Source organism: Macaca thibetana, chromosome 19, assembly GCF_024542745.1.
Source record: "Macaca thibetana thibetana isolate TM-01 chromosome 19, ASM2454274v1, whole genome shotgun sequence".
NCBI lineage: Eukaryota > Metazoa > Chordata > Mammalia > Primates > Cercopithecidae > Macaca > Macaca thibetana.
In genome coordinates this window covers 17,685,144-17,712,985 of record NC_065596.1, presented here as the reverse complement: position 1 = coordinate 17,712,985, position 27,842 = coordinate 17,685,144, and the positions used below count along the sequence as shown (strand labels likewise).

General features: G+C 54.2%; 3 protein-coding genes across 4 annotated transcripts in view; 2 read left to right on the top strand and 1 right to left on the bottom strand.

Annotated features, from left to right (window-relative positions):
• TRIP10 (thyroid hormone receptor interactor 10) overlaps positions 1-27,842 on the top strand; it is a 550,254-nt gene that overhangs the window by 205,578 nt on the left and 316,834 nt on the right. The window lies entirely within an intron of this gene.
• On the top strand, positions 891-15,404 carry LOC126942812 (adenylate kinase isoenzyme 1-like). The gene is made up of 3 exons (XM_050770860.1): positions 891-1,544; positions 14,716-14,910; positions 15,270-15,404. The coding sequence occupies exons 1-3, from the start codon at positions 1,230-1,232 to the stop codon at positions 15,336-15,338; spliced, it is 579 nt and encodes a 192-aa protein (XP_050626817.1). The 5' UTR covers positions 891-1,229; the 3' UTR covers positions 15,339-15,404.
• KHSRP (KH-type splicing regulatory protein) lies at positions 16,107-27,783 on the bottom strand. 2 transcript variants are annotated; one of them, XM_050770210.1, is made up of 21 exons: positions 27,429-27,783; positions 25,284-25,380; positions 24,593-24,631; positions 24,234-24,273; positions 23,379-23,428; positions 23,030-23,101; positions 22,164-22,221; positions 21,679-21,853; positions 21,466-21,564; positions 20,961-21,059; positions 20,731-20,833; positions 19,987-20,087; positions 19,743-19,887; positions 19,502-19,662; positions 19,310-19,419; positions 18,820-18,908; positions 18,547-18,747; positions 18,393-18,470; positions 18,273-18,314; positions 17,199-17,240; positions 16,460-16,545 (listed from the first exon to the last, which is right to left on the bottom strand). In XM_050770210.1, the coding sequence occupies exons 1-21, from the start codon at positions 27,675-27,677 to the stop codon at positions 16,460-16,462; spliced, it is 2,136 nt and encodes a 711-aa protein (XP_050626167.1). In that variant the 5' UTR covers positions 27,678-27,783. The 2 variants fall into 2 exon arrangements, with proteins under 2 accessions (XP_050626166.1, XP_050626167.1); XM_050770209.1 differs by having other exon boundaries at positions 16,107-18,314.

Here is a 27,842-nt window from a genome sequence, read left to right as displayed (position 1 = left end):
AGGGGGAGTATGGGATGGGGCTGGGACAGAGGGAAGGGGAGTATGGGATGGGGCTGGGACAGAGGAAAGGGGAGTATGGGACTGGGACAGAGAGAAGGGGAGTATGGGATGGGGCTGGGACAGAGAGAAGGGGAGTATGGGATGGGGCTGGGACAGAGGAAAGGGGAGTATGGGATGGGGCTGGGACAGAGGAAGGGGAGTATGGGATGGGGCTGGGACAGAGGGAAGGGGAGTATGGGATGGGGCTGGGACAGAGAGAAGGGGAGTATGGGATGAGACTGGGACAGAGAGAAGGGGAGTATGGGATGGGGCTGGGACAGAGAGAAGGGGAGGGGATGAGACTGGGGGGAGGGGGGGAGTATGGGATGGGGCTGGGACAGAGAGAAGGGGAGTATGGGATGAGACTGGGACAGAGGGAAGGGGAGTATGGGATGGGGCTGGGACAGAGAGAAGGGGAGTATGGGATGAGACTGGGACAGAGGGAAGGGGAGTATGGGATGGGGCTGGGACAGAGGAAAGGGGAGTATGGGATGGGGCTGGGACAGAGGGAGGGGGAGTATGGGATGGGGCTGGGACAGAGGGAGGGGGAGTATGGATGGGGCTGGGACAGAGGGAGGGGGAGTATGGGATGGGGCTGGGACAGAGGGAGGGGGAGTATGGGATGGGGCTGGGACAGAGGGAGGGGGAGTATGGGATGACGCTGGGAGCATGGGTAATTCCCTGCCTCTCTCTGAACCTCAGTTCCCTCCACTGTAAAATGGGATGATAGAGTTCTCAGGATGCTTTAAGGAGATGCCATGTGCGAAGGGCCTGTCCTGCTCAAGTTCACATCATTTTTTTTTTCTTCTTTTTTTTTTTTTTGAGACAGAGCCCTGCTCTGTTGCCCAGCCTGGAGTGCAGTGGCACAATCTCGGCTTACTGAAACCTTCGGCTCCTGGGTTCAAGCGATTCTCCTGCTTCAGCCTCACAAGTAGTTGGGATCACAGGCGTGCGCCACTACACAAGCTAATTTTTTTTTGTATTTTTAGTAGAGACAGGGTTTCACCATGTTGGCCAGGCTGGTCTCAAACTCCTGACATCAAGGGATCCACCCCCACCTCAGCCTCCCAAAGTGCAGGGACTATAGGTGTGAGCCACCGAACCTAGCCTCAAGTTCACATCTTCATCCAAGCGGTACAAACACACAACGTGCCTGGCTATACCCTTGAGAACAGAAACATACCTCCAAGATGCCACCCTACAGCAAAAGAGAGTATGCCAAGAGACTTTGTCCAGTGTCACCCAGGGACACCTGTGCCCCTACAGGCACTAACCCATCTCCTTCCCTCTTCCTGGGTGCCACAGACATCCTCAAGTCCCCTCTGATCATCTTCGTGATGGGCGGCCCAGGCTGTGGCAAAGGGACGCAGTGCAAGAATATGGTGACCAAGTATGGCTTCTGCCACGTAGGGCTGGGCCAGGTACTGCGACAGGAGGCTCAAAGGAGCACGCAGCAGGGCCGGCAGATCCGTGACATCATGCTGCAGGGGCTCCTGGTGCCCCCGGTAGGAGCTGATGGGAGGGGGTAGGAAGGAAGGGGGTACGTTGGGACAGCCACCCACCAGGAGGGCTCACAGGACCCAGAAGGTTGCAACTTCCCACGTGGCTATTGCCTTGCTGCACTAAGCTTTCATTTCCTTATCTGTGAAGAGGGGAGATCCCATCAAAAGGCTGTAGGGGTCCGGCCCAGTGGCTCACACCTGTAATCCCAACACTTTGGGAGGCCAAGGCGGGTGGGTCACCTGAGGTTAGGAGTTCAAAACCAGCCTGACCAACATGGAGAAACCCTGTCTCTACTAAAAATACAAAATTAACTGGGCGTGATGGCGCATGCCTGTAATCCCAGCTACTCGGGAGGCTGACGCAGGAGAATAACTTGAACCCGGGAGGCGGAGGTTGTGGTGAGCCGAGATTGTGCTATTGCACTCCAGCCTGGGCAACAAGAGCAAAACCCCATCTCAAAAAAAAAAAAAAGAATCACTCACTAGGGAAGCTCTCGCTGTTTGGTGAAGTGGAGGGTGCCCCATTCGTGAATTGCAAATAAAAGTCAATTTGAGCTAAACAAAAAATCACTCAAGGACAGGCACAGTGGCTCATGCCTGTATTCCCAACACTTTGGGAGGCCAAGGAGTTTGAGACCACCCTGGGCAACATAGCAAGCCCTATCTCTTTTTTTATTTTATTTTTTTTTTTGAGGCGGAGTCTCGCTCTGTCACCCGGGCTGGAGTGCAATGGCGTGATCTCGGCTCACTGCAAGCTCCGCCTCCCAGGTTCACGCCATTCTCCTGCCTCAGCCTCCCGAGTAGCTGGGATTACAGGTGCCTGCGACCACGCCCGGCTAATTTTTTTGTATTTTTAGTAGAGACAGGGTTTCATTGTGTTAGCCAGGATGGTCTCGATCTCCTGACTTTGTGATCCGCCCACCTTGGCCTCCCAAAGTGCTGGGACTGCCCCCGGCCCAAAACAATACATTTTAAAAAGTTAGCTGGCACTGCAGGGAAAAGGTATATACTGAAAATGAACCAAAAAAAAAAAAAAAAAAAAATTTAAAAAAGAAAAAATTCAGCCGGGCATGGTGGCATGAATCTATAGTTCCAACTACCTGGAGTCTGTAGTGAGAAGATTCCTTGAGCCCAGGAAGTGGAGTGCAGTGAGCCATGACTGCACAACTGCTCTCCAGCCTGGGCGACAGAGCAAGACCCTGTCTCAGGAAAAAAAAAAGAAAAAGAAAAGAAAAGAAAAAAAAGTTCCAGGCGTGGTGACTCATACCTGTAATCCCAGCACTTTGGAGGCCAAGGCAGGTGGATCACAAGGTCAGGAGTTCAAGACAAGCCTGGCCAACGTGGTGAAACCCCTTCTCTACTAAAAATACAGAAATTATCCAGGCGTGGTGGTGGGTGCTTGTAATTCCAGCTGCTCAGGAGGCTGAGGCAGGAGAATCGCTTGAACCCGGGAGGTGGAGGTTGTGGTGAGCCGAGATCGTGCTACTGCACTGCAGCCTGGGTGATAGACCCAGACTCAGTAAAAAAACAAACAAACAAACAAACAAAAAAAAAAAACGCCAGGTGCGGTGGCTCATGCCTGTAATCCCAACAGTTTGGGAGGCCAAGGCGGGTGAATCACTTGAGGTCAGGAGTTCAAGACCAGCCTGGCCAACATGATGAAACCCCATTTCTACTAAAAGTACAACAACAACAAAAAAATCAAAATTAGCCGGGCATGGTGGCACACACCTGAAATCCCCAGCTACTCAGGAGGCTGAGGCAGGAGAATCTCTTGGACCCGGGAGGTAGAGGTTGCAGTGGGCCGAGCTCATACCATTGCACTGAGGTCTGGGCAACAAAGTGAGACTCTGTCTCAAGGAAAAAAAAAAAAAAAATTGGCTAGGTGTGATGGCTCACGCCTGTAATCCCAGCACTTTGGGAGGCCAGATCACCTGAGATCAGGAATTCAAGAACACCCTGGCCAACATATTAGTGAAACCCCATCTCTTTTTTTTGTTTGTTTTCTTTTTTGAGATGGAGTCTGGCTCTGTCGCCCAGGCTGGAGTGCAGTGGCCGGATCTCAGCTCACTGCAAGCTCCGCCTCCCGGGTTTACGCCATTCTCCTGCCTCAGCCTCCCGAGTAGCTGGGACTACAGGCGCCCGCCATCTCGCCCGGCTAGTTTTTTTTTGTATTTTTTAGTAGAGACGGGGTTTCACCGTGTTAGCCAGGATGGTCTCGATCTCCTGACCTCGTGATACGCCCGGCTCGGCCTCCCAAAGTGCTGGGATTACAGGCTTGAGCCACCGCGCCCGGCGTGAAACCCCATCTCTACTAAAAAATACAAAAATTAGCTGGGCATGGTGGTGTACACCTGCAATCCCAGCTACCTGGGGAGCTGAGGCAAGAGAATGGCGTGAACCCGGGAGGCAGAGGTTGCAGTGAGCTGAGATTGCGCCACTGCATTCCAGCCTGGGCGACAGAGTGAGACTCTATCTCTTTAAAAAACAAAACAAACAAACAAAATCACTCAACAGAATTAGCTAGTATTTATTTCCTTTGTCACCCCGTGAAGCCGCTTCCTCAACCGGAAAAGGAAGGGAACCCCAGTACCTGCCTCACGACATGGTGATGATTAAGGTACGGCCGGGCGCGGTGGCTCACGCCCGTAATCCCAGCACTTTGGGAGGCCGAGGCTCCCAATCTGACCTCAAGTGATTTGCCCGCCTCGGCCTCCTAAAGTACTGAGATTACAAGCCTGAGCCACCACGCCGGCCTGTTTTTTTTGGATGGTAAAGACAGGGTCTCACTCTGTTGCCTAGTCCGGAGTGCTGTGGTGCGATCATAGCTCACTGCAGTGTTGACCTCCTCCCACTTCAGCCCCCCAAGTACTTAATTTCTTTTTTTTCTTTAAGACGGAGTCTCTCTCTGTTGCCCAGGCTGGAGTTCTCTGTTGCCCAGGCTGGAGTTCTCTGTTGCCCAGGCTGGAGTTCTCTGTTGCCCAGGCTGGAGTGCCATGGTGTGATCTCGGTTCACTGCAACCTCTGCCTCCCGGGTTCCAGTGATTCTCCTGCCTTAACCCACTGAGTAGTTGGGATTACAGGCGCCTGCCACCATACCAGGCTAATTTTTTTTTTTTTTGGTATTTTTAGTAGAGATGGGGGTTTCTCCATGTTGGCCAGGCTGGTCTCGAACTCCTGACCTCGGGTGATCCACCCACCTCGGTTGGCCTCCCAGAGTGCTGGGATTATAGGCATGAGTCACCGCGCCTGGCCAAGTATCATTTTTTTTTTTTTTTAATTGTTTGTAGACATAGGTTTCCTCTATGTTGCTCAGGCTGGTGTCTAACTCCTGGCCTCAAGCAATCCCCCCCTTCAACCTCCCAGTGTGCCGGGAGTACAGGCATGAGACCCTGCACCTTCCTGGGAAACGGAGTGTTCTATTATTAAGGGAAGGTCAGGGTGTGGGAAGTTTCTGGAACTCTGAAAACGAGTTAAGGAGCTCTCTGAGGGCAGGGAGGAAGTCATTTCAGTGTCTTCCTGCCCAGCTCCTGGCATGTGGTGGGTGAACCATTTGCCCACTGAATAGCGTGTGGGTTTAGCTCCTCCCTAGGCCACACAGAGGGATTCGTGTTGTTCATTCAACTGTTTACGCAACCACCTGTCCCCGAAGTGTTCTTAGAGCAAGCCCTGCCCTCGGGGCTGGGGTTACAGAGTTTACAGGATGCTGACATCAGAGTGGGAAAGAGAGGCACGGAGTCATGCCAAACAAAGACATTTCTGGGCCGGGCGCGGTGGCTCACGCCTGTAATTCCAGCACTTTGGGAGGCCAAGGTGGGCGGATCACCTGAGGTCGGGAGTTTGAGACCAGCCTGACCAACGGGGTGAAACCCCCTCTCTACTAAAAATACAAAAAAAAAAAAAAAAATTTAGTCAGGCATGGTGGTTCGCGCCTGTAATCCCAGCTACTTGGAAGGCTGAGGTACGAGGATCGCTTGAACCCGGGAGGCGGAGGTTGCAGTGAGCTGAGATCGCGCCACTGTATTCCAGCTTGGGTGACAGATCGAGACTCTGTCTCAAAACAAACAAACAAACAAACAACAACAACAACAAAAACCCACAAAGGCATTTATGATAGCAGTTAAGTGCGGTGAGGAATAGAAAACAGAGTGACATTTGGGAGGAACGAGTGTGCTCTTTCGGGCAGGGTGGGCTGGATGGTAGCCTCCCTGACGTGGATACACTGGGGCCCTGAGTGGAGGATGAGGAACTGGTGCTGGGAAGGTTGGAGTAAATTTCTTCAGGTGATTTTCACACTTCAGCGTGGTTTTTGTGCAAGCAGCTGTCTGAACACATGAACAGTGATGATACTGCGGCCCGAACAAGAAGGAATCTTTTTGATTCCATTTGGAAACAGTTGAGCAGGAAAAGAGAGGCCGGGTGCAGTGGCTCATGCCTGGAATCCCAGGACTTTGGGAGGCCAAGGAGGACAGATGGCTTGAGCCCAGGATTTCAAGTCCAGCCTGGGCAACATAACAAGACCTCTGTCTCTACAAAAAAATTTTAAAAATTAGCCAGGCGTGGTGGTGCATGCCTGGAGCCCCAGCTATTCAGGAGGCTGAGGTGGGAGAATTACTTGAGCCCAGAAGGTGAAGGTCACAGTGAGATATAATTACACCATTGCCCTCCAGCCTGGGTGACAGAGCGAGACCCTGTCTCCAAACAAACAAAAACAAAAAACAGGAAGGAGGCCAGGCGTGGTGGCTCAAGCCTGTAATCCCAGCACTTTGGGAGGCCGAGGCGGGCGGATCACGAGGTCAGGAGATGGAGACCATCCTGGCTAACACGGTGAAACCCCGTCTCTACTAAAAAAATACAAAAAAACTAGCCGGGCGAGGTGGCAGGCACCTGTAGTCCCAGCTACTCGGGAGGCTGAGGCAGGAGAAGGGCGTAAACCCGGGAGGCGGAGCTTACAGTGAGCTGAGATCCGGCCACTGCACTCCAGCCTGGGCGACAGAGCCAGACTCCGTCTCAAAAAAAAAAAAAAAAAAAAAAAAAAAAAAAAAAAAAAAAAAAAAAAAAACAGGAAGGAGAAGAGAAGAGAAACTGTCCGTCAGGCTACAGACCTTGAAGCTTCTCTGAGGATTGCTGGATTCCAGTTAAAATACCTTTCGATTCGAGACCAGCCTGACCAACATGGAGAAATCCCATCTCTATTAAAAACAGAAAATTAGCCGAGTGTGGTGGTGCGTGCCTGTCATCCCAGCTACTCAGGAGGCTGAGGCAGGAGAATGGCTTGAACCCAGGAGGCAGAGGTTGCAGTGAGCTGAGATTGTGCCACTGTACTCCAGCCTGGGCAACAAGAGTGAAACTCAGTATCAAAAAAAAAAAAAAACCTTTTGAAGAAGCACTTTGATGGAATCAAAGGTCATGGGGGCCAGGGCAGCTGTCCCCGCCTGCAGGTGGGGGCCCTGCCCTTTGTTCACACCTACAAGCAAGGAATTCTGTTGGGCTCGTAATTCTCGTTGTGATGGGGTTAAAGGGCAAATCTCAGGCCCCCGCCTCAAGACTGGGAGTTCTCCGAGGGCAAAGGCCGGGCTCATTCATTTCTATGCCCGCCCCAGCCTCAGGCCAGTGCCCGGAAGAAAGCAGGTCCCCAGTTCCACCAGGGTCTTCTAAATCTCAGAACAGAGGCTCCAGACTGTGGCGTGGGCCCCTATGGTTCCACCAAAGTGTTCGGTTTGGACTTTACAGCATTTCGCATTTTCCTTTTTGGATTCACGGCCAACATTCGACAACAGGGAGCTTCCACATCAAAACTCCCAGCTTCTCTTGAAAACCGACTGACTTGGCAACGCAGGGCCTGCACGTCCCCATGGCAACAGCTGCGTGAACGCTTCCTGAGCTTTTATTGAGCCCAGCTCTGTTCTCAACACTCTGCACGGATGAACTCATCTTCTGGAACGTTCCAGGCATTAGCATCCCGATGTTTTGCAGAGTGATCAGGGAACTGCAACAGGGTCATACAACGTAGGTGGGGGAGGCAAGGCGGAAGCCCAGGCAGCCCCACTCCTTGGGCCCATATTTTTTAACTTTTTATTTTATTATAGAGATGGGGGCCAGGCCCGGTGGCTCACACCTGTAATCCCAGCACTTTGGGAGGCTGAGGTGGGTGGATCACCTGAGGTCAGGAGTTTTGAGACCACCCTTGTGTGATGGCCAACATGGTGAAACCCCATCTCTACTAAAAATACAAAAATTGGCCGGGTGTGGTGGCTCATGCCTGTAATCCCAGCACTTTGGGAGGCCAAGGCAGGTGGATCACTTGAGGTCAGGAGTTCGAGACCAGCCTGGCCAACATGATGAAACCCCATCTCTACTAAAATACAAAAATTAGCCAGGCATGGTGGTGAGTGCCTGTAATCCCAGCTACTCGGGAGGCTGAGGCAGGAGAATCGCTTGAACCAGGAGGCACATGTTGCAGTGAGCTGAGATCGTGACACTGTACTCCAGGCTGGGCAACAGAGCCAGACTCCCTCTCAAAAAAAAAAAAAAAAAAAATTAGCTGGGCTTGGTGATGTGAGCCTGTAATTCCAGCTACTCAGGAGGCTGAAGTAGGAGAATCTCTTGAACCTGGGAGGCAGAGCTTGCAGTGAGCAGAGATTGCACCACTGCACTTCAGCCTGGGTGACAGAGCAAGATTCTGTCTCAAAAAAAGGGGGGGTCTTGCTGTGCTGCCCAGGCTGGTCCTGAACTCCTGGCCTCAAGCTCCCACCTTGGCCTCCCAAAGTGCTGGGATTACAGGCGTAAGCCACCACGCCCAGCCACCAAGGCCCCAATTTTATTTCCTCTGCTGTGCAACTGACTTTGCCACAGTCACTGCCACAGGCATTTGAGTCTGCAGTGGCCTTGCCTTAGAGTCTGTCCATTAGTTCCTAGTAGCACAGCATCCCTGGAGCCTGAAACACAGACCATGCCTAGCCCCATCTGGGACCCCAGCTGGCTCATGCGTCTTTGTTTGATGCATTTTGGTGCGGCAGGTCTGGCTTGATGATGGATCCCCAGGACGGAGATCTCCGTGCACAAGAACACGATGTGCAGGAAGCGTGTGTTGATTCCCGTTACGATTCCCACTGTCCTGTATACTCCAGACACCACGGGGGGCCGTCCTGGATCAACCCACTGAAATCCACGGGAAGCCAAGGCTGCACACAGCCTCAGCATTCCAGGGAAACTCTCGCCCCTATTTTACAGATGCAGAAACCAAGCCCTAAGGAGGAAGGGTTGCCTCCTCTTAAAAGTTGTAGGGCCAGGTGAGGTGGCTCATGCCTGTAATCCCAGCATTTTGGGAGGCTGAGGCAGGTGGATCGCTTGAACCCAGGAGTTCCAGACCAGCCTGGGCAACATGGCAAAACCCCATCTGTACAACAACAAAAAAAAAAACAAAAAAAATTAGCCAGGTGTGATGGCGAGCACCTGTGGTCCCAGCTACTAGGGAAGCTGAGGTGGGAGAATTGCTTGAGCCCAGGAGAGTTTAGTGAGCTGAGATTGTACCACAGCACTCCAGCCAGGGTGGCAGGAGTGAAACCCTGTTTCAGAATAAATAAATAAATAAAATACGTGTTTTTGTTTGTTTTTCTTTCTTTTTTTTTTTTGTTGAGAGAAGTCTCGCTCTTGTCCCCCAGGTTTGAGTGCAATGGCTTGATCTTGGCTCACTGCAACCTCTGCTTCCCAGGTTCAAATGATTCTCCTGCCTCTGCCTCCCAAGTAGCTGGGATTAAGGTGCCTGCCACCACGCCTGGCTAATTTTTATATTTTTTTTATAGAGATGGGGTTTCACCATGTTGGGCAGGCTGTTCTCGAACTCCTGACCTCAAGCGATCCCCCCATCTCGGCCTCTCAAAGTGCTGTGATTATAGGCGTGAGCCACCTCGCCCAGCCATGATGTCTGAATTGATGGAACTGATGGTCATGTAACATCAAAACCAGCCAATTGACATTGATATATATTTGTTTATACAGTTACCTGCATGTGGAGATACCATTGTCTTTTTTAAAAAAAAAAGGTTGCCAGGCATGGTGGCCCACACCTGTAGTTCTCGATACTTGGGAGGCTTAGGTGAGATGATGGCTTGAGCCCAGGAGGTTGAGGCTGCAGTGAGCTGTGATTGAGCCACTGCACTTCAGCGGAAGTGACAGAGTGAGACCCTGTCTCACAAAACGAAACAAAACAAAACAAAAAACGGATCACGCGAGGTCAGGAGTTCAAGACCAGCTTGGCTAACATGGTGAAACCACATCTCTATGAAAAATACAAAAATTACCTGGGCGTGATGGTGGGCGCCTATAATCCCAGCTACTCGGGAGGCTGAGGCAGGAGAATCGCTTGAACCGGAAGGTGGAGATTGCAGTGACCCAGATTGCATCATTGCACTCCGTCCAGCCTGGACGACAGGGTGAGACTCTATCTAAAAAAAAAAAAAAAAAGAGAGAAAGAGAGAGAGAGAGAGAGAGATACAGGGTCTTAAGAAAAGATCTGGGCCGGGCGTGGTGGCTCAAGCCTGTAATCCCAGCACTTTGGGAGGCCGAGACGGGCGGATCACAAGGTCAGGAGATCGAGACCATCCTGGCTAACACGGGGAAACCCCGTCTCTACTGAAAAATACAAAAAAAACTAGCCGGGCGAGGTGATGGGCGCCTGTAGTCCCAGCTACTTGGGAGGCTGAGGCAGGAGAATGGCGTAAACCCGGGAGGCGGAGCTTGCAGTGAGCTGAGATCCGGCCACTGCACTCCAGCCTGGGCGGCAGAGCGGGACTCCGTCTCAAAAAAAAAATCTGTCACTGGGGGGAGGGAGGAGTGATAGCATTAGGAGATATACCTAATGTAAATGACGAGTTAATGGGTGCAGCACACCAACATGGCACATGTATACATATGTAACAAAGCTGCACGTTGTGCACATGTACCCTAGAACTTAAAGTATAATTAAAAAAAATAACAACAACAGCAACAAAAAATATATATACAAAAAGCAAGAAAGAAAAGACCTGTCACCCCGGCTGGAGTGCAGTAGCGGAATCACGACTCACTGCAGGCTTGAACTCCCTGGCTCAAGTGATCCTTCTGTCTCAGCCTCCTGGGTAGCTGGGACCATAGGCCACCTCTGTTTTTCTTTCTGATGCTAGAGTGGTCACATCTTGGGCTACCAGGAGCAATTTCATGTTGATGCTGGTGTCCTTTTGGGTTGAATGCTGCTTTTTTTTTTTTCTTCAAAACAGAGTTTCACTCTCTGCTCACTGCAAGCTCCGCCTCCTGGCTTCACGCCATTCTCCTGGCTCAGCCTCCTGAGTAGCTGGGACTACAGGCGCCCACCTCTGCGCCCAGCCAATTTTTTGTACTTTTTTAGTAGAGACGGGGTTTCACTGTGGTCTCGATCTCCTGACCTCATGATCCTCCTGCCTCGGCCTCCCAAAGTGCTGGGATTACAGGCGTGAGCCACCGCGCCCGGCTCCATTTTTTGTATTTTTACTAGAGATGGTTTCACTGTGTTAGCCAGGATGGTCTCGATCTCCTGACCTCATGATCCACCCACCTCGGCCTCCCAAAGTGCTGGGATTACAGGTGTGAGCCACCGTGCCTGGCTGTGGTTGAATGATTCTTGTTTTCTGGTACAAGACTTTAAACTCCTACTTTTTTTTTTTTTTTTTTTGAGACAGAGTTTCATTCTTGTCACTCAGGCTGGAGTGCAATGGCACGATCTCAGCTCATTGCAACTTCTGCCTCTCAGGTTCAAGCAATTCTCCCGCCTCAGCCTCCTGAGTAGCTGAGATTACAGGCGCCCGCCACCACACCTGGTTAAATTTTGTATCTTTAGTAGAGATGGGGTTTCACCATGCTGGCCAGGCTGGTCTTAAACTCCTGACCTCAGGTGATCCATCCACCTCGGCCTCCCAAAGTGCTGGGATTACAGGCATGAGCCACCATGCTCAACCTCGTTTTCCTTTAATATGTAGGCCCTCTGTATCTATGGGGGTTTGGTTCCAGGACCTGTCTCAGATACCAAAATCCATGGATGCTGAAGTTTTTTTGTTTGTGTGTTTTTGAGATGGAGTTTCGCTCTGTCGCCAGGCTGGAGTGCAGTGGTGCAATCTTGGCTCACTACAACCTTCGCCTCCCTGGTTCAAGCGATTCTCCTGCCTCAGCCTCCCGAGCAGCTGGGATTACAGGTGTGCACCACCACGCCCGGCTAATTTTTTGCATTTTTAGTAGAGACGGGGTTTCGGAAACCACGTTGGCCAGGCTGGTCTCAAACTCCTGATCTCGTAATCTGCCCACCTCGGCTTCCCAAAGTGCTGGGATTACAGACGTGAACCACCACACCTGGCTGCTCACGTTTCTGATATAAAATAACATAGTAGTGGCCAGGTGTGGTAATCACACCTGTAATCCCAGCACTTTGGGAGGCCAAGGTGGGAGCCCAGGAGTTTGAGGCCAGCCTGGGCAACATAGTGAGATCCCATCTCTAAACAAATTACATATTCAGACAGGGCGTGGTGGCTCATGCCTATAATCCCAGCACTTTGGGAGGCTGAGGCGGGCGGATCATGAGGTCAGGAGATCCAGACCATCCTGGCTAACACAGTGAAACCCCGTCTCTACTAAAAATACAAAAAATTAGCCGAGCGTGGTGGTGGGCGCCTGTAGTCCCAGCTACTCAGGAGGCTGAGGCAGGAGAATGGTGTGAACCCGGGAGGCAGAGACTGCAGAGAGCTGAGATAGTGCCACTATACTCCAGCCTGGGTGACAGAGTGAGACTCCGTCTCAAAAAAAAAAAAAAAAATTACATATTCGAAGAGCTAAATAATAAAATACCGTGGTATTTGCCTAGAACCTATTATCACCCTCCCATATACTGTAAGTCATCTGTAGATGACTTGTAATACCTAAAACAATGTAAACGTTATGTAAATAGTTGTTATAATGTATTGCTTAGGGGATAATGACAAGGAAAAAATTCTGGGCTGGGCGAGGTGGCCCACGCCTGTGGTCCCAGCTACTTAGAAGAGTGAGGTGAGATCGCTTGATCCCAGGGGTTCGAGGCTGCAGTGAGCTATGATTGCGCCACTGTACTCCAGCAAGACCCTGTCTCAAATTAAAAAAAGAATTTTAATTTGGACATTATGAGGTATGGGGAAAAAACCAGACCCTGTCTTTAAAAAAAAAAAAAAAAAAAGTCTATACATGTTCAATACAGAGGCAACTTGTTTTCCAAATATTTTCTTTTTTTTTTTTTTTTTTTTTTAATTTTCTGAGACAGTTTCCCTTTTGTTGCCCAGGCTCACTACAACCTCTGCCTCCCGGGTTCAAGCGATTCTCCTGCCTTAGCCTCCCAAGTAGCTGAGATTACAGGCGCCCGCCACCACGCCTGGCTAATTTTTTGTATTTTTAGTAGAGACTGGGTTTCACCATGTTGGCCAGGCTGGTCTCAAACTCCTGACCTCAAATGATCCGCCCGCCTCGGCCTCCCAAAATGCTGGAGTTACAGGCCTGAGCCACCATGCCAGCCCTTTTGTTGTTGTAGTTGTTGAACTTTGCCATATATCCAGAAGATCTCACATTAGTGTAAAGAGATCTTCCTTGTTCCTTTTTTTACAGCTGTGTAGTATTCCATTGTTTGGCCACGCCATTGTATATTCAGCCAATCTCCTATGGGCCATAAATTACTTTCAATCCTTTGCCACTACAGACAATGACACATTAAATAATAACCTTTGCATGTCATTTCACCTTTTTGCTAGTATCCTTGAAATAGATTAAGGGTGCAATAGCTGGATTAAAGAGAAATGCATAATTTTGCTAGACATCGCCAAATTCCTCTTCATTTTACATTTACAGCAAGACCTACAAAACATGCTGCCAAGGTTTTGGATTTTTGTCAACCTGTGTAGGTGAGAAGTGGTATTTCAGTGTGGTTGTAATGAGCATTTCTCTGGCTACAATTGAGTGTTAATATCTTTTGCAAAGTTTAAGGGCCACACTGGGCACAGGGGCACATACCTGTAGTGCTAGCTATTCAGAAGGCTGAGGTGGGAGATCGCTTGAGCCCAGGAGTTCAGGGCTGCCGTGAGCTATGATCTTGCCACTGCGTTCCAGCCCAGGCAAGGGTGAGACTCTGTCTCTAAAAATACAAAAAACTTGAAAAGTGTTTTGTTGTCTTCTTCAGTGAACTCTTTATATCTCTATAACAGGTTGTTGACTTTTTCCTTCTTCTGTTTGTTTGTTTTGTTTTTGTTTGTTTTTTGAGGCAGAGTCTTGCTCTGTTGCCCAGGCTGGAGTGCAGTGGTATGTAATCTCTGCTCACTGCAACCTCCGCCTCCCGGGTTCAAGCGATTCTCCTGCTTCGGCCTCTCCCGAGTTGCTGAGACTACAGGTGTGCACCACTATGCCCGGCTAATTTTCCTGTTTTTAGTAGAGATGGGGTTTCACCATGTTGGCCAGGTTGGGCTGGAACTCCTCACCTCAAGTGATCCACCTGCCTTGGCCTCCCAAAGTGCTGTCATTACAGGCTGAGCCACCATGCTTGGCCATTGCATCACATTTGGATCACATTACAATTGTAAACTAGTTTGGGAAGACTCAGCTCCTTTATAATGTTGAGTCTTTCTATCCAAGAATATATATCTGATCCTTTTGTGCAAGTATCTTTTTGAGTCACTTAAGAATATTTTACTTTCTAGGCGCAGTGGCTCACGCCTATAATCCCAGCAATCTGGGAGGCCAAGACGGGAAGATCACCTGAGGTTAGGAGTTCGAGACTAGCCTGACCAACATGGCAAAACTGCGTCTCTACTAAAAGTAGAAAAATTAGCTGGGTGTGGTGGTGTGCACCTGTAATCCCAGCTACTTGGGAGGCTGAGGCAGGAGAATGGCTGGAACCTGGGAGGAGGTGGTTGCTGTGAGCGGAGATCTTGCCATTGCACTCCAGCCTGTGGGACAGAGTGGGTCTCCCCATCCATCCCTCCGTCCCGTCTGTCCCGTCCGTCCTGTCCCGTCCCGTCCGTCCATCACCAGGGCGTCCTGATTATTTCTTATACCTGCCCATGTAATCCTAGATACCAGGTTTCCAGGGAAACCAGGGTTCTGGGACCACCGTGCCTGGAACCTCCTCATCCAGCCCCCTTGTTTGGGTTCCCAGGTGGGCCGGACCCCCAATGTCGTCATTGTATTTCACTGCTCCATGGAGACGATGGTCCGACGAGTGCTACACTGGGGCCAGATGAAGCACCAGGCAGACGACTCGGAGCTGGCCATCTGCCAGCGCCTGGACACGCACTACACCTTGTGTGAGCCAGTCTTGACCTTCTACCAGCAGAAGACCCTGCTCCGAAATGTCGGTGCTCCCCGCTTCTGGCTCACTACACCCCAACCCCTAGGGAACAAGTCCTGCTTCAACAGCCCAGGGTCACCTGGGCCTGGTCCTCGCTTTCCTACCAGGTAACCTGGGGGATTCCCATTCCCCCAGGAAATGCCCTGGGAACCCAGCCTCAGCTCACGTGGGCAGGCGATGGGACGCTGGTGGGGCCTCCCTGCACGCCCTCACACAGCAGTCAGCAACACAAGCTTTCCTGACCGTGTCCCCACTCTCTCTTCACGTGCGTGCCTCTGGGATTTTCCCAGGATCTGAGCGGGAGAGGGTGACGTCCCTGCCGTGGGGCCCAGACCTGACCCCTGCGGCTCCCCCTTCTCTAGATCCTGGCAGAGGAAGCACCAGAGAACATCTTTGCCAAGCGCTGCTCTGTCATTGAGAGTCTGCAGTGAGATGGAGGGGCTGGGGGCGGGCCTTGCCCCTCACCAGAACCTGTGCAGGACGTGGGAGGGGTGCGTGCCTAGATGAGACCTCCAGAAATGAGGGATGATGCCCCCTGTGATTCCAGAGCAACAGCTTCCCCTTCCCTGGGTCTGCTTCCCCATCAGGCAGGTTGGCCAGGGGCCACCAAGGAACACGCCCCACCAGGCCAGGTGCCTGGCACACCTGCATGGGTTGGGGGGCTGTAAACAGCCCACCCTAGAGACCACATCTGTTACTGGAACCTGCTGGGGCTCTCACCGGGCCTGTGAGCACAGGACATTTGAGATGAAGCCAGTTTTAAATGCTGGCATTCAGCCACAACCTCAGAGACCCCGCAGCTGCATGGGGAGTTACAAGATGCCCGCCCAGGTCCAAACAGCTCAGGTGGACCCTCGGTGCCCTCTCCCACCTCACATCCGGTCCCATCACCCACCGAGCATTGGCACGGACCTGGCTCCTACCTCAGGGCTCTGAACGTTAACAGGCCAGAGGACTTCCTGTAGCAACAGCCCATCCATGGGAACACTGGTCCCTGAGGCCCTCCTGAGCGCCTTGCTCCCCAAGGTGCTGGAAGGAAACTGGGTTGGGGAAGACAGCAGTGCTGGGCTTGGCCAGCCTCCCCTTCCCACATCGGAAGGGGAAAGTCTTGGGGGGCCACACCCCACTCTAATCGGCCGAGACTTGCTCCTCAACTTGTTTCCTCTCACAAACACAACTGCGGCCGGCACGCAGTCTTTTTTTTTAAACAAAAAACACTTTATTTAACAAAAAAAAAAAGGTGGAGGGCAGGGTTAGGAAAGCACATTGCGCCTGAAGAAAACTATTTTCTATTTTTCTTAAAAAAAAAAAAAAAAAAAACACAAAGTTTGTAATTTTCAATCACCGTTATCAGGCTTTTTAAACAACATCTATAAAGAACAAACATCTGCTTCAAAACTACAGGGAGGGAGGGAGGGAGGGAGCGGGGGAGACAGACAGCACCCGCAGACGGGGAGGTTTTGTTATCATTTATTTGTGAAGTTAAAAACGAGCGATAAAAAGTAAAAACTGCCATACAATTTTTTTTGTTGTTCTCATTTTGTTTTCAGTTTCAATCTCCTCTTGAACAGATGAAAAGACAACAGACCAGTCCTGGGAGGGGGGACGGGCGGGGCCGCAGGAGCTGAGCCAGGGCGGGAGGAGAGGAGAAGAGGGGGCTTGGCTGCTGGGGGAAGGGGTCCTGCAATACAACACCTGGTCCAAGGAATGTTCCACCTCTAACTAAAAAAAAGAAATAGCAAGAGTGACTTTTTTTTTTCCTTTTTAAAAGTTTATTTTAAAAACAAGAAGAGGGCCGAGGGTGGGAGAAAATGAATTGCTTTATCCTCAGAGAGGCAGGTTCAGGAAGGCTGGGGGGTGAAGAATAGAGACTTTTTAATATATATATATATAATTTTCTAAGTTCTGCTTTGCTCTTTGTGTTTTAATGTTTAAGGTGTTTTTGGCAGAGATCGAGATCTCGCTATCTTCTCTGGCTGGCTCAACATGAAGAATCCCAATTTTGAAAGAAAAAGCATGTGAGACACAGAACAGGCGAGAGAGTGAGGGCCCAGCAAGCCCCCAAGCCCCCTCCCACCGCTTGCCGCGAGGGCTCCCCGATACTCCCCACGGCAGCCATCGCTCTCTCGCCAAACAAAACAGAAGCCCCCAAACAGAACAAAATGGAAAAAAAAATAAAGATTTTTCACAGATGAAGAAGTTCACATTCATTCGATTCATTGAGCCTGCGGAGAGGGAAGAGATAGGAATTGGTCACTACGGGGAGGGGAGGGTGGGAGACTAGGGGGCGGAAGAGAGGAGGGGCTGGAACACCGTTGTGGGGGGGGCAGGAAGCCCCCTCCCAAACCTGCGCTGGCTCAGGCTGGAAGGACGTGCTTGTTAACTGTCTAGCCAGGTGCTCGCGGGACTCGCTGAAGTCACGCTGCTCCCTGATGGAGAAGGAGGGACAGAGCAGGAAGAGAGGAACGGGGGCCGCGGAGGGTGGAGGCGCTAGGGTCGGAGGGGAGCTGCCCTGTCTCCGGAGGGCGGCGGCTCCCGGCGCAGCACAACAACATGAACAATCCAGAGATCATGGTGTCCCCACAACACCCCTGTGAGGTAGGTTGGAAGGTGGCAACGATCTTCACGCCCACTTCACAGACAAGCCCGGGACACAGGCAAGCGCGAGCGCATGGGAGGCTAAGCCCGGCGGGGCAGGGGCCTGGGCCGCTCCCTGCGTCCCCACCAGTCCCTGCCAGAGCCGGGCCGCCTGCAACACAGTCACTTGGACACGGGAAAAAAGATCACGGGTTAAAAAAAATAAAAGAATAAAAAGAACAAAAACCAAAAAAGTGATGCAGAGAAGGGGAAAAAATAGACGTTTTCTTCCCAAGTGGCCAGATTGTGAGCAAGGTGGCGGCCGGGCCGGTGCCCACCGTCCGCGCTGTCTGCCTGCCCCCCGACTCCCCAGCAGTTCAGAAGTCCCGCCTGCGAGTCTCAGCGCTCCCCAGCATCACGACAGCGGCACACAGGAACGAGCAGCCGGCGCAGGGAGGCCTCTTCGTTTAACCTCTGGACCCAGCGAATGCTTCCCTGGTGGTGCGTGGGGACTCCCGGAGACCTCCAGCCACACGGCCCCCGCTGCAGGCATCAAGGGCACACCCCGCAGGGGAAGGGGTTTCCGGCGCTACCCACTAAGGCAGGATGGACGGTGGCCGGGGGTTGGAAGGAGAAAGGAGGAGGAGGAGGGTGGCAATTCCCACTTGCCTGCTGCTGTCCCTGCTGCGTGGGCGGTGGCTGGGGGCCGCCAGGACCTGGGGTCTGTCCGTAGTAAGCGGCCTGCTGTCTGTAATATTCCGCCCAAGCGGCACTGTAGTCTGGCTGGGAGCCTGGAGGAGCTCCTGGACCCCCTCCGGTGGCCACTTGCGCTGTGGGTGGACAGACACAGGTGAGAGGCTGTGGGTGAGGGCTGCCCCTGCCCCTGTCCCCAGTCGGTGGCCACTCACCTTGCTTCTTGTAGTACTCCTCCCAGGCCTTCGTGTAGTCCTGCTGTGGGGGCGCTCCGGGCTGCTGGGGCTGCTGGCCTGTGAGGGCGCCAAGACAGGTCAGAAACCACTCCCCCGGCAGGGCTGGAGCCCCCCCGCCGCCCTGCAGACTCACCGATCTTTTTGTAATACTCTTCCCAGGCCTTAGTGTAGTCCGACTGGCCGGTGGGTGGGGGCTGAGGGGGCTCACCCTGAGCCGGTGGGGCCGCAGGGGCCGGCGCAGGGCCTGGGACGGGGCCCGGGGGCTGCTGGTAGTAGTGTGAGTAGTAGGCGGCCCACGCGGCATTGGGGTCCGCGGCCGCTGCAGCTGCTTTGCCTGCAGGAGATACCCCGGGTGAGACATGGGCACAGAACAGGGCCCGCCCTCCCCAGGCGGCCCATCACTTACTTGGGTCGTGAGGAGCAGGCGGTTGCCACTGGGGGTAGGTATTGCCCCAGCCCTGGGGTGGGTACTGATGAGGAGGGGGCCCCCCGGCACTGCAGGAGAGAAGAAAGGGATGTTTGAGCAGTGGTGCGGGGGTGGCCGCAGTCGGCCCACCTGGGGTGGGGACGTTTTTCAGTGGGGGGGAACAAGAGACCCAGACCACCAGGCTCAACAGGGCGCCTAGGAAAAGCCTAGACAAGAGGCAACTTGAAGGACATGCACTGTCAGCTCGAAGACACGAAATAAGCCCCTGAAACTTCCACGTGGGCAGAGAGATGCTGAAAGGCATATGTGCTGTAGCAGTGGACAGGAGAGGGCCTGTTGATGGTATCCACGAAAACGGGCTGGATGAGGCCCCCCACCTGCACTTCTAGGGAAATGGGGTCTGTTATTCTTCTTGCCAGCTCAATGAACCCCCGCCCCCAAAGCCCAGGAGGCAGAGAAGGATACTCACTGTGGGGGAGCCCCGGGTGGCCCCTGGTTGAAGGGTCCAGGATTGAAGGGCCCCATTGGGCCAGCAGGGCCTGGGCCGCCTGGGCCTGGTCCAACTGGACAGAGAGGACCCTGGAAGGAAGGAGAGTAGCCGAGGTGAGTGGGCTGGGATCTGGGCTGCGAGCCCAAACCCCCAGAGCCCGCCCCAACCCACCTCGATCTTCTCCTCGATAAGCTGCTTGGCGTGGTCAATCTGCTGGGGCGAACCCCGGATGATGAACAACTTGAAGTTGGGGTCCCCGTTGGGTGGCAGCTGCCGGGAGATCTCTACGAAGGCTCCCGTCTGCTGGTTTATGGCTTTCACATTCTCGCCACCTGCAAAAATGCAGAAGGTGAAGGTGGCCTGCAGTGGTGGCCCAGGAAAGGGGGGGCAAGGGGCAGGGGGCCACACTCACCTCGGCCGATGACCAGCCCACACTTGTGAGTGGGGATGGAGAAGGTCATCTCCCCACCAGGGGGACCCCAATTGCCTTGGCCTCTTCCTCGGCCTCGCCCCCCTGGGGGCATGCCTGGACCCCCTGGAGGACCTGGGGGACCACTCTGCAAGACAAGAGGAAGAAGACGAACCCTAGAAGCCGATCTGGTCTCCACACTCCCCTGGAGGCCCTGCCAGGCCCTTCAGCACCCGGGGCCACCTACCCTGAGGCTCTGGAGGAGGTCGTTGATGATCCGGGCTGCGTGCTCGCACCTGTCTGGGGGCCCCATTATATGAGCAATCTTCTCGGGCCCTGTCCCGTCATCTGAGGCCAGCACCAAGAGAGCAGAGAGACAAGTTTAAAAGTGCCCACCCCAGAGCCCTGCAACGCCGCCTCCAGCGCAGACACCACGCTGGCCTGAGATCTCAGACACGCTGCGCCGCTCCCAGCTTCCACCCGCTCAGGGATCGAGGGGGAGGCGGCCCACATTCCCAGAGAAGGAAACCCACGGCCAAGCCAGGGGGTGGCTCAAGCTTCTTCCAGCACACAGCACCCCCAGCACTGTGAGATTTTACAGAACAGTAAATATCTGAAAAGCCAGAGGGGCCCTTCTCCCCACGGCAGGCAGCTCAGAGACTGGCTGAGGACTGGCAAGAGTCCAGAGCTGAGGTGGAATAACCTGATCCAGCCTGTGGGACACCCAGGGCTGTCCTGTCAGGATGGGCTCCATCATGGGGGGAGGAAGAGATCTGACAGGGACAGGGACACACGGTCCCCTGGATGTGGAAAGCCCATGTCACCCCCTCATGCAGCCGTCCCAGAGGAGAGAAGGGACTGGGCATGTTCTGACGGCTGGACTAGGAGCCATGAGGTGCTATGGAGGCCACCTGGCTGACCACGGTGCCCAGCTCCCTCAGAGCCTGCCTCCTGAAGAGGGTGGGGGGAGGGACGCTGGCCAGGCCCTGACCTTGCTTGAACTGTATCCGCACGCCAGCATCATTCTGGATCTTCTTGATCATCTCTCCGCTCCGGCCAATGACCACGCCAACAGAATGCCTGGGCACTGGCACCTGAGGAAGGAGGCGGCAGGGTCGGCTCGGCCCGCAGCTCTGCTGCCCTCTGCTGTCCACTGGCCACGAGGAGCACTCACCCCGGCCCCTCCCTCCACCGGGGGGTGAAGGCAAGGCCCACACTCACATCAATGCCTCCGCCAATCCGAGATCCGTACTCATTCCGGTCCCCAAAGCCGCCTTGGTCACGTTCCCGGAGGATGTCCATCACCATCTCGCAGGCTTGCTGCAAACACACAGGAGAGGCAGCCCTCACGGGTGAGTCTTGCTGCCCCACACACCCCCTACCTTCTCAGGGGATGTGGGCCTCAGCAAAGGACCCATGAACCCTGGCTGAGCCCAGCATGGCACCCTACTAAGCTTTCTACCTGCCACTTGAATGGGGAGGCACTGACAACAGTCCCATTTCCAGATAAGAAAGCAGAAGGTCAGAGGTGAGGCCGGTGCCTCACACACACAAAGCTGGGAGTTAGTTCAGGGTCGCCCTCTGAGCTAGCACTCTTGCAAGCCTCTTGGTGTTATGACCAACTGTTCATGTATCTCTCCGGCGGAATGCAGACCTGAGGCTGCTGGCCCTGCCCACCTGCCCATGCTGCTCCAAAGCCCCGTCCACCACCCCAGGGTGTGCTCACCTGCACTTTGTAAGGATCCCCAATGATTCGGAGAGGTTTGTCCACATTCGTATTCTGAGATCCGTCCTGAATTAAGATCATCTTCACTCCAGCACGTTCCTTTACAACCAAGGTTAACTGTTAGTGCTGGGCTCTCCCAGGACTTCCTGGGCTGCTGTGGTGGTGGGGGGTGGTGCACAGATGCGGAGGAAGCTGCCCAGGTGCTGCCCTCACCTGCAGCTGCTTAATGGTCTCCCCGCCCTTGCCGATGACCAGGCCAGCCTTGCCCGCAGGGATCATGATCTCCTGCACGGTGCCATTCTGGCCCCCGTTGGCGTTGTCGTGGAACTGTCCTGGGGGGCCCCCACGACCCCGAGACACAATGTCGTCCAGCATCATCTTCGCTTTCCTGGGAAGGGGAGGAGTGGGTGCCACCACTGGAGAAAGGTACTGGTCTGGTGGCCCACCCAGCTCAAAGGGAAGGCGACCCCAACATGTGCAAGGATGACAGGGAAGAGAGGCCAGTCACTGGAGCTGTTCAGGCTCCAGATTCCCCAGGTCTTGGGCTGCTAGGGAATCAGCCTAATGTTAACATGGCTCTCTGGAGAAGGGGGCAAGAGTGGAGCACATGCGAGTTGCTCCCAACTTTCAATTCAAAGGGACAGAGCGGGCTTCTGCTTGTCCCCCACATCACAATGAAAGGTCCTGCGGGGACTTACTGGACAGATTCTGGGGCTCCTGTCAAGGACACGCTGCGCTCAGGTAGGCCACCGCTGTCTGGAAAGAGGAAATAGGGTCAGTGCCCTCCCTGGCCCACAGGCAGAGAAAGGCCTGCCTTGGACATGAGGAAACTTTCAGAACGATCAAGAGCCACTTCTGTCCCATTCAGCAGCTTGACAAATCAGTTTACTTCCCCTAAACACCTGGGAGGCTGCTTGAGGCAAGGCCAAGGTTGGGAAGGGATCCCAGAAGAGAGGCAGCACTTTTAGGGAAAAGGATGAGGTGGAGGGAATGGCAGATTCCAGAAGGTCCAGGACCTGGCCACCCCCACTACTAGCGGTGACCACCAGAGCCTCTTCTACAGACAGCACGTGCTACACACCCACATGAAGCCTCAGAGCCCCCTACCGAGCAAGCTTTCTGTACCTCAGGACTCTGAGATTCAAAGAGGTAACTATATTGCCTAAGAGCAGATGTACAGTCAGAACTGGGATCTGCACCTGGGCCTGACCTCAGAGGGATCCCTCTTTCCAAGGCACCACCTGCCTCATGCAGTCTTGCCGGGGTGCTTTCACTCACGCGGCAGGTCAGTGCAGTGCTGCGGAGCTTGGTGTCTGCAACCAGGCCCCTGTGTGAAATGCTAGCCCTGCCACCTCAGGCCATCCCTACCCACTGAAAATAAGTCACAGCTGCACCCCGTGGGCAGTACCAGTGCAGTGAGATACTGCACTGAGCCCAGGCCATAGTAACCACCACCAAGCGCCAGCTCGCTTCCTGTCCACAGTCCCCGTGAAAATTAATTAAAGGAAAGTGCAAAGGGCCCAACCCCGGCCCCCTTTCTGGCAGGAATCTGACGCTCTTGTACCTGGAGAAATCTGTACTTTGCAGCCTGAATCCTGTTGGATTTTGTTAATTTGTTCACCTCCTCTGCCAATAACTGGATGGAGAAAGAAGGAGAAAAGCAAAGCGTGATGAGGGAAGGGAACCCGGGCCTCAGGAGACTGCGTGGCCAGGGCCCCAGCCCCTCTGATGTTCAGGAGGGCAGCAGTCCTCTAGAGGGCTCCTATCCTCTGCCCAGAGGGGATGAAGGAGGGACAAATGAGAACAGCACACAGGAGCTCTCTCAGACCAGGGCTTCTGGGCTGGCAGGAGCTCACAGGACACTTCCTCCTGGGGAAGAGTGGGCCTCCCCACCCAAGGTAACCCACACTCACTCAGGCCCACCATGCCGTCTGGGACCCTGTACTCTTCTGTCATTGAAGTCCTGTAGAGAGACATGCCCAAGGTCAGTTCTCAAGTGGGAAGGGAGGAGAACAGAAGTTCTGGAAGGTCTACTTGAAACCTCTGCCACCGTAGGCCTAAGCAGAATCTGACCAGACAGGCCACCAAACCTCTGGAGGCCTCAGTTTCCCCATCTGTGCCCTGAGAGATTTGGTCTGGGCATTGTGGGCTGTGGCCTGGTGCCGTCCCATTGATTCAGGGCGAGAGCGAGCACTGAGACTCACAGCAAACTGACAGTCACTCTACATTGCTGAGCTCTAAAAAGCCAGCTGTATGTCCTTTTCATCTTATTTTCCTAGTATTTTATGAAACTACCAGCCCATTAAAAAACAAACAAACAAAAAACTGGCCCCCGACAACTGCCCTGTGTCAGGTTCACCTCAGTCCATTTGGTCGGGCAAAGAGCCCTGAGCGCCACAGCACGGAGTGGGATGGGCACTTGCAGATGTGGGAGGGAGGGAGGTAAGGCCCTCCCAGCCTCTTCCAGGACGACAATATTTGTTCTGCTCAGAGTCCCCACCCCAGCGGAGGAAGCCATAGGGTGCGGAGAACACCCTGTCTCTACAGTGACTGCCATGACCCTCTCCTCCCACAGCCCTACAGACAAGGGGTACGAGGAACGGACACAGCTCCTCTGTCTCGTTCCCATCTGAGCACTCTCTGGTCAACTGGCACTGGGGGATAAAACCTGAGAGAGGCGACCCCAGTCAGAGCCCTCCCAAGCCAGAAGAAAGGCCAGTCTGCTGGCCAACAGACAAGAAAGCAGTGTGGGCCCCACCGTGGCTTACCTTGGAGGAGGATGGATGGGTCCAAGTTGAGAACTGATTGCTGTAGAGAGAAAACCCAAAGCAAAGACTGGCTTAGCTCCTCCTTGGGCACTTGGCACTGCCTGCCCCGGGGCAGTGGGAGCTGAGCTTGGCACCATGGTCCCCAGCCTGCTCCAGTGCCTGATGGATGCTGTGGATCCCCTCCCCATAAAAGCAGAGTTCATCTGCCTCAATTTCAGGGGTCCTGGGATCCCTCAAATGTATGGGCCCCAGAATGAAAGCACCAGGCGCCTCTGTAAAGAGCTGCCACCTCCTCACTGACTCCTGAAAACCTCAACCCATTGAAGCCACGTATCTGCCTGCAGACCCCCTGGACTTACAGTCTCCCTGGGAAGCCAGCTTCTTGCTCTCCGGTTGATCTGGGAAAGAGAGAGGGTGGCAGATGCAGCACCCGCCCACCCACGGCCACCTCGAACCTGATGCTGGTGCCACATGTCCAAGGTAACCAGTGCCCCTCAGCCCGCACCCTTAACAAGAGCTGAGACAGGAGCCTAGGAGAGACCGGCCCCTGACGGGGCCAGACTCCGCCAATCCCGCCACCAACGCCCAGAGTAAAAAAGCCTTCGGAACACGCAAACACCACCAGGCACCTGAGTCCTCCCGGTTTAGGACAGCACCCGCCTCTAGCAGGGAGGGGTGTCATGGATAACAGTGGAGTTGGTCAGGAGATGATCACCCACTACTTGCGGTCACACGACGCACCCCAGGGCTGGGCCAACTTCACATCAAGACTCACTAACTGCTCCTGGTTGCCTCAGCCTCCCAGAAGGAGAGGAATCATCTTGGGAACTTACAACTTCGACCCAGTCACAATCAATCTGCCCTCCTCTCTGCCACCTGATACCTCAGGATGGCACACGGAACAAAAAGAATTAACAAAGCCGGGACTGCTGAAGTTTAAAAAGACCAAACAGCAGCAACACCCACCCCCTCTGAACCACACTCAAACAAAAGCACCCCTTTAGGCCCCCAGCCCTTCCTCCTAAGCTAAAGACGGCAGCAGGGAGTTACCTCCATCTTCCAACTGTCTCTTTTGGCCCCCAAAACCAAAATCAGGAGTGCTGTTATTCACTGTTGTGGCAGCATCGCCTCCAATTTTGGCTGCAATCTAGAATAAAGTAGTAAGCACAGAAGAATTACCACCAGAAACAACCCTCCATGGCACCCAGGTCAACTTCTCAGAACATTTCCTGGATATGAAAGCCCGTCAGGTCTTGGTGTCTGGCCCTCCAATTTAGGGAAGAGTCAGCTGGTTAAGACATCCTAGAACGAGTTTTGAACCTAGGCCTCAAGGTTCTCACCAGTTATCCGGGATTATCAAAATTCCTCTCTTCCCTTCTGCTGTGATTTGTGTCTTAATTGTGGCCAGCCCATAATCCACACTGACTTCATTCTACGGCTGACGGGAACACAGGCTCAGGTGCCAGGGAGGGTCCCCAGGTCATCTCCAGGAGCTTTCAGACACTTCCTTCTGCCAGTGGCCCCAGCTCACACAACCAGAAAGTGTGTGTTTTTTTAGCCCAGTTTTCCTGGGATGCTGAAGAGTTCAACTTTCCCTTATCTCCCCCACTCTCAAAATCCTTTTTTCAATTTACTGAATAAATTTGATCAGAGTGATCACTTCAAGGGATATGAAATCCTCATTTGACCAAAATAGAAAACAGAAGATTCTTTGGATGGCTGGACGCGGTGGCTCACGCCTGTAATCCCAGCACTTTGGGAGGCCAAGGCTGGCAGATCACTTCAAGTGAGGAGTTCGAGATAACCTGGCCAACATGGTGAAATCCCACCTCTACTAAAAATACAAAGATTAGCTGGGTGTGGCGGTACACACTTGTAATCCCAGCTACTCGGGAGGCTGAGGCAGGAGGAGCACTTCAACTGGAGAGGTGGAGGCTGTGGTGAGCTGAGGTCGCGCCACTGCACCCCTGCCTGGATGAGAGTGCGACTCGGTCTCAAAAAACGAAACAAAACAAAAAACGAAAACAGGACTCTATGGGACACAAGTTCCATCTCAGACACGTGAAGAGCAACTTTAAAGAAACCTCAACCCAGCAAACTTAGGATCAGAGTCCAGGTTTAGAAACCTAAATCATATTAAGAATCTCCCTTTCTACCAGTCTCCATTTTTCTATGTTGCCCTAGAGCCAAAGTTCATGGGACGCCCACAGGGGGCCTGTCCCCACCAACTGACAGCACCAGCTCCCTCCCTTCAAGCTGCCCCAGAATCAAGACGGTTCCATGGGCAATAAGACCAAGTGCACGCTAGAACCCACCCAACTCCAAGGGTGAGTTAGTCAGAGACCACAGAGGGCCAGAACACAGGCGTTCACCTAACGGGACCTCCCACCTTGGGAGGAGCCAGTCTCTAGCCCCGGAGGCATTGGGACAGCCCAGGAGCCGGTCGGTTTCCCGAAAGGCTGCAAAGTCCTCCCATTCTACAGACCACCAACCCTCCAGGCCATGAGGAGGCTGCAAATGGAGCTGGAGAGGTCAGTCCTAGTAGCATGTGACACTTCCTTGTTGTCATCACGCCTTAATACACGGTGGTGGGAGACCCTCCCTTCTTTCCCCCAGAGAGACAGACCACGCTTTCAAGCCACCAAAGCATCCAAAAGCCAGTCCCCATGCTCGTCTTCCCATTTCGCACAAGTGCTCAGTCCTAGACAGGTCCCCATCCACTTTCCCGACTCAAGAGCAAGGACTGTCCCTCCCACCCCCACAATGTCCCTTCCTTCTAGGGAGGGAACAGAAATGGGATAGAGTTGGGGGCAAACACTGCCCTTTGCCCTGATATGGGGAGGAGAGTAAAGACTCTCCACCCGGGAAGGTGGACCCCTGCCTCCAGGCATGTCCTAAGGCGGGGGGCTAAGGGGGGCTCCCAAAAGTGCGTCCCGGAGCTCAGGGGCACCTGCATACCCAGGGGCCGCTCCTGGTGACCCCCAGTGCGCCCCTACCCCCTGCAGGGGGGTCACCCGCAGGGAGCCCACTCGAGGCGCAGCGGGAGGGCCAGGCCCCCGCCTACCGCCCACGTGACCCCGCGACGGCCCGGGCCCCCCCTCCGCGACCCCGCGCGCGCGCGCGCACGTGACCCCCGCCCCCTCCCCCGCCTGCGCGCGCGCGCGAGCGCGCCCCTCAGGCCCTCGGCCTCCTCACCTGGCGGGCCCGCTGCACGGCGTCGGCGAAGGCGTCCTTGCGGATTCCCGGGCCGCCTCCGCCGGGTGGCTGAGAGGGGCCCCCGGCCGACCCCCCGCCCGGGCCGCCGCCGCCAGGGCCGCCGCCGCCCCGGTCCCCCGCGCCTGGCGGGCCCGGCGGAGGGCCTCCCCCGGCGCCCCCGGCTCCCCCGCCCCCGCCGGCGGGTGGCGGCGGCCCGGGCGGGGGTCCTCCCGTGCTGTAGTCCGACATGGCGCGGCGGGGCCGGGCCTGGCGCGGAGGCTGAAGCTGAGGAGGCGGCGGCGGCGGCGGCGGCTCAACGCGGGAACAAGGCCTCGCTCCACACGGCCGCGGAGCACTCTGGGAACCCAGCCGCTGGGAAGACGACGAGGGGGGAGAGGGTGGCCCCCTCCCGCC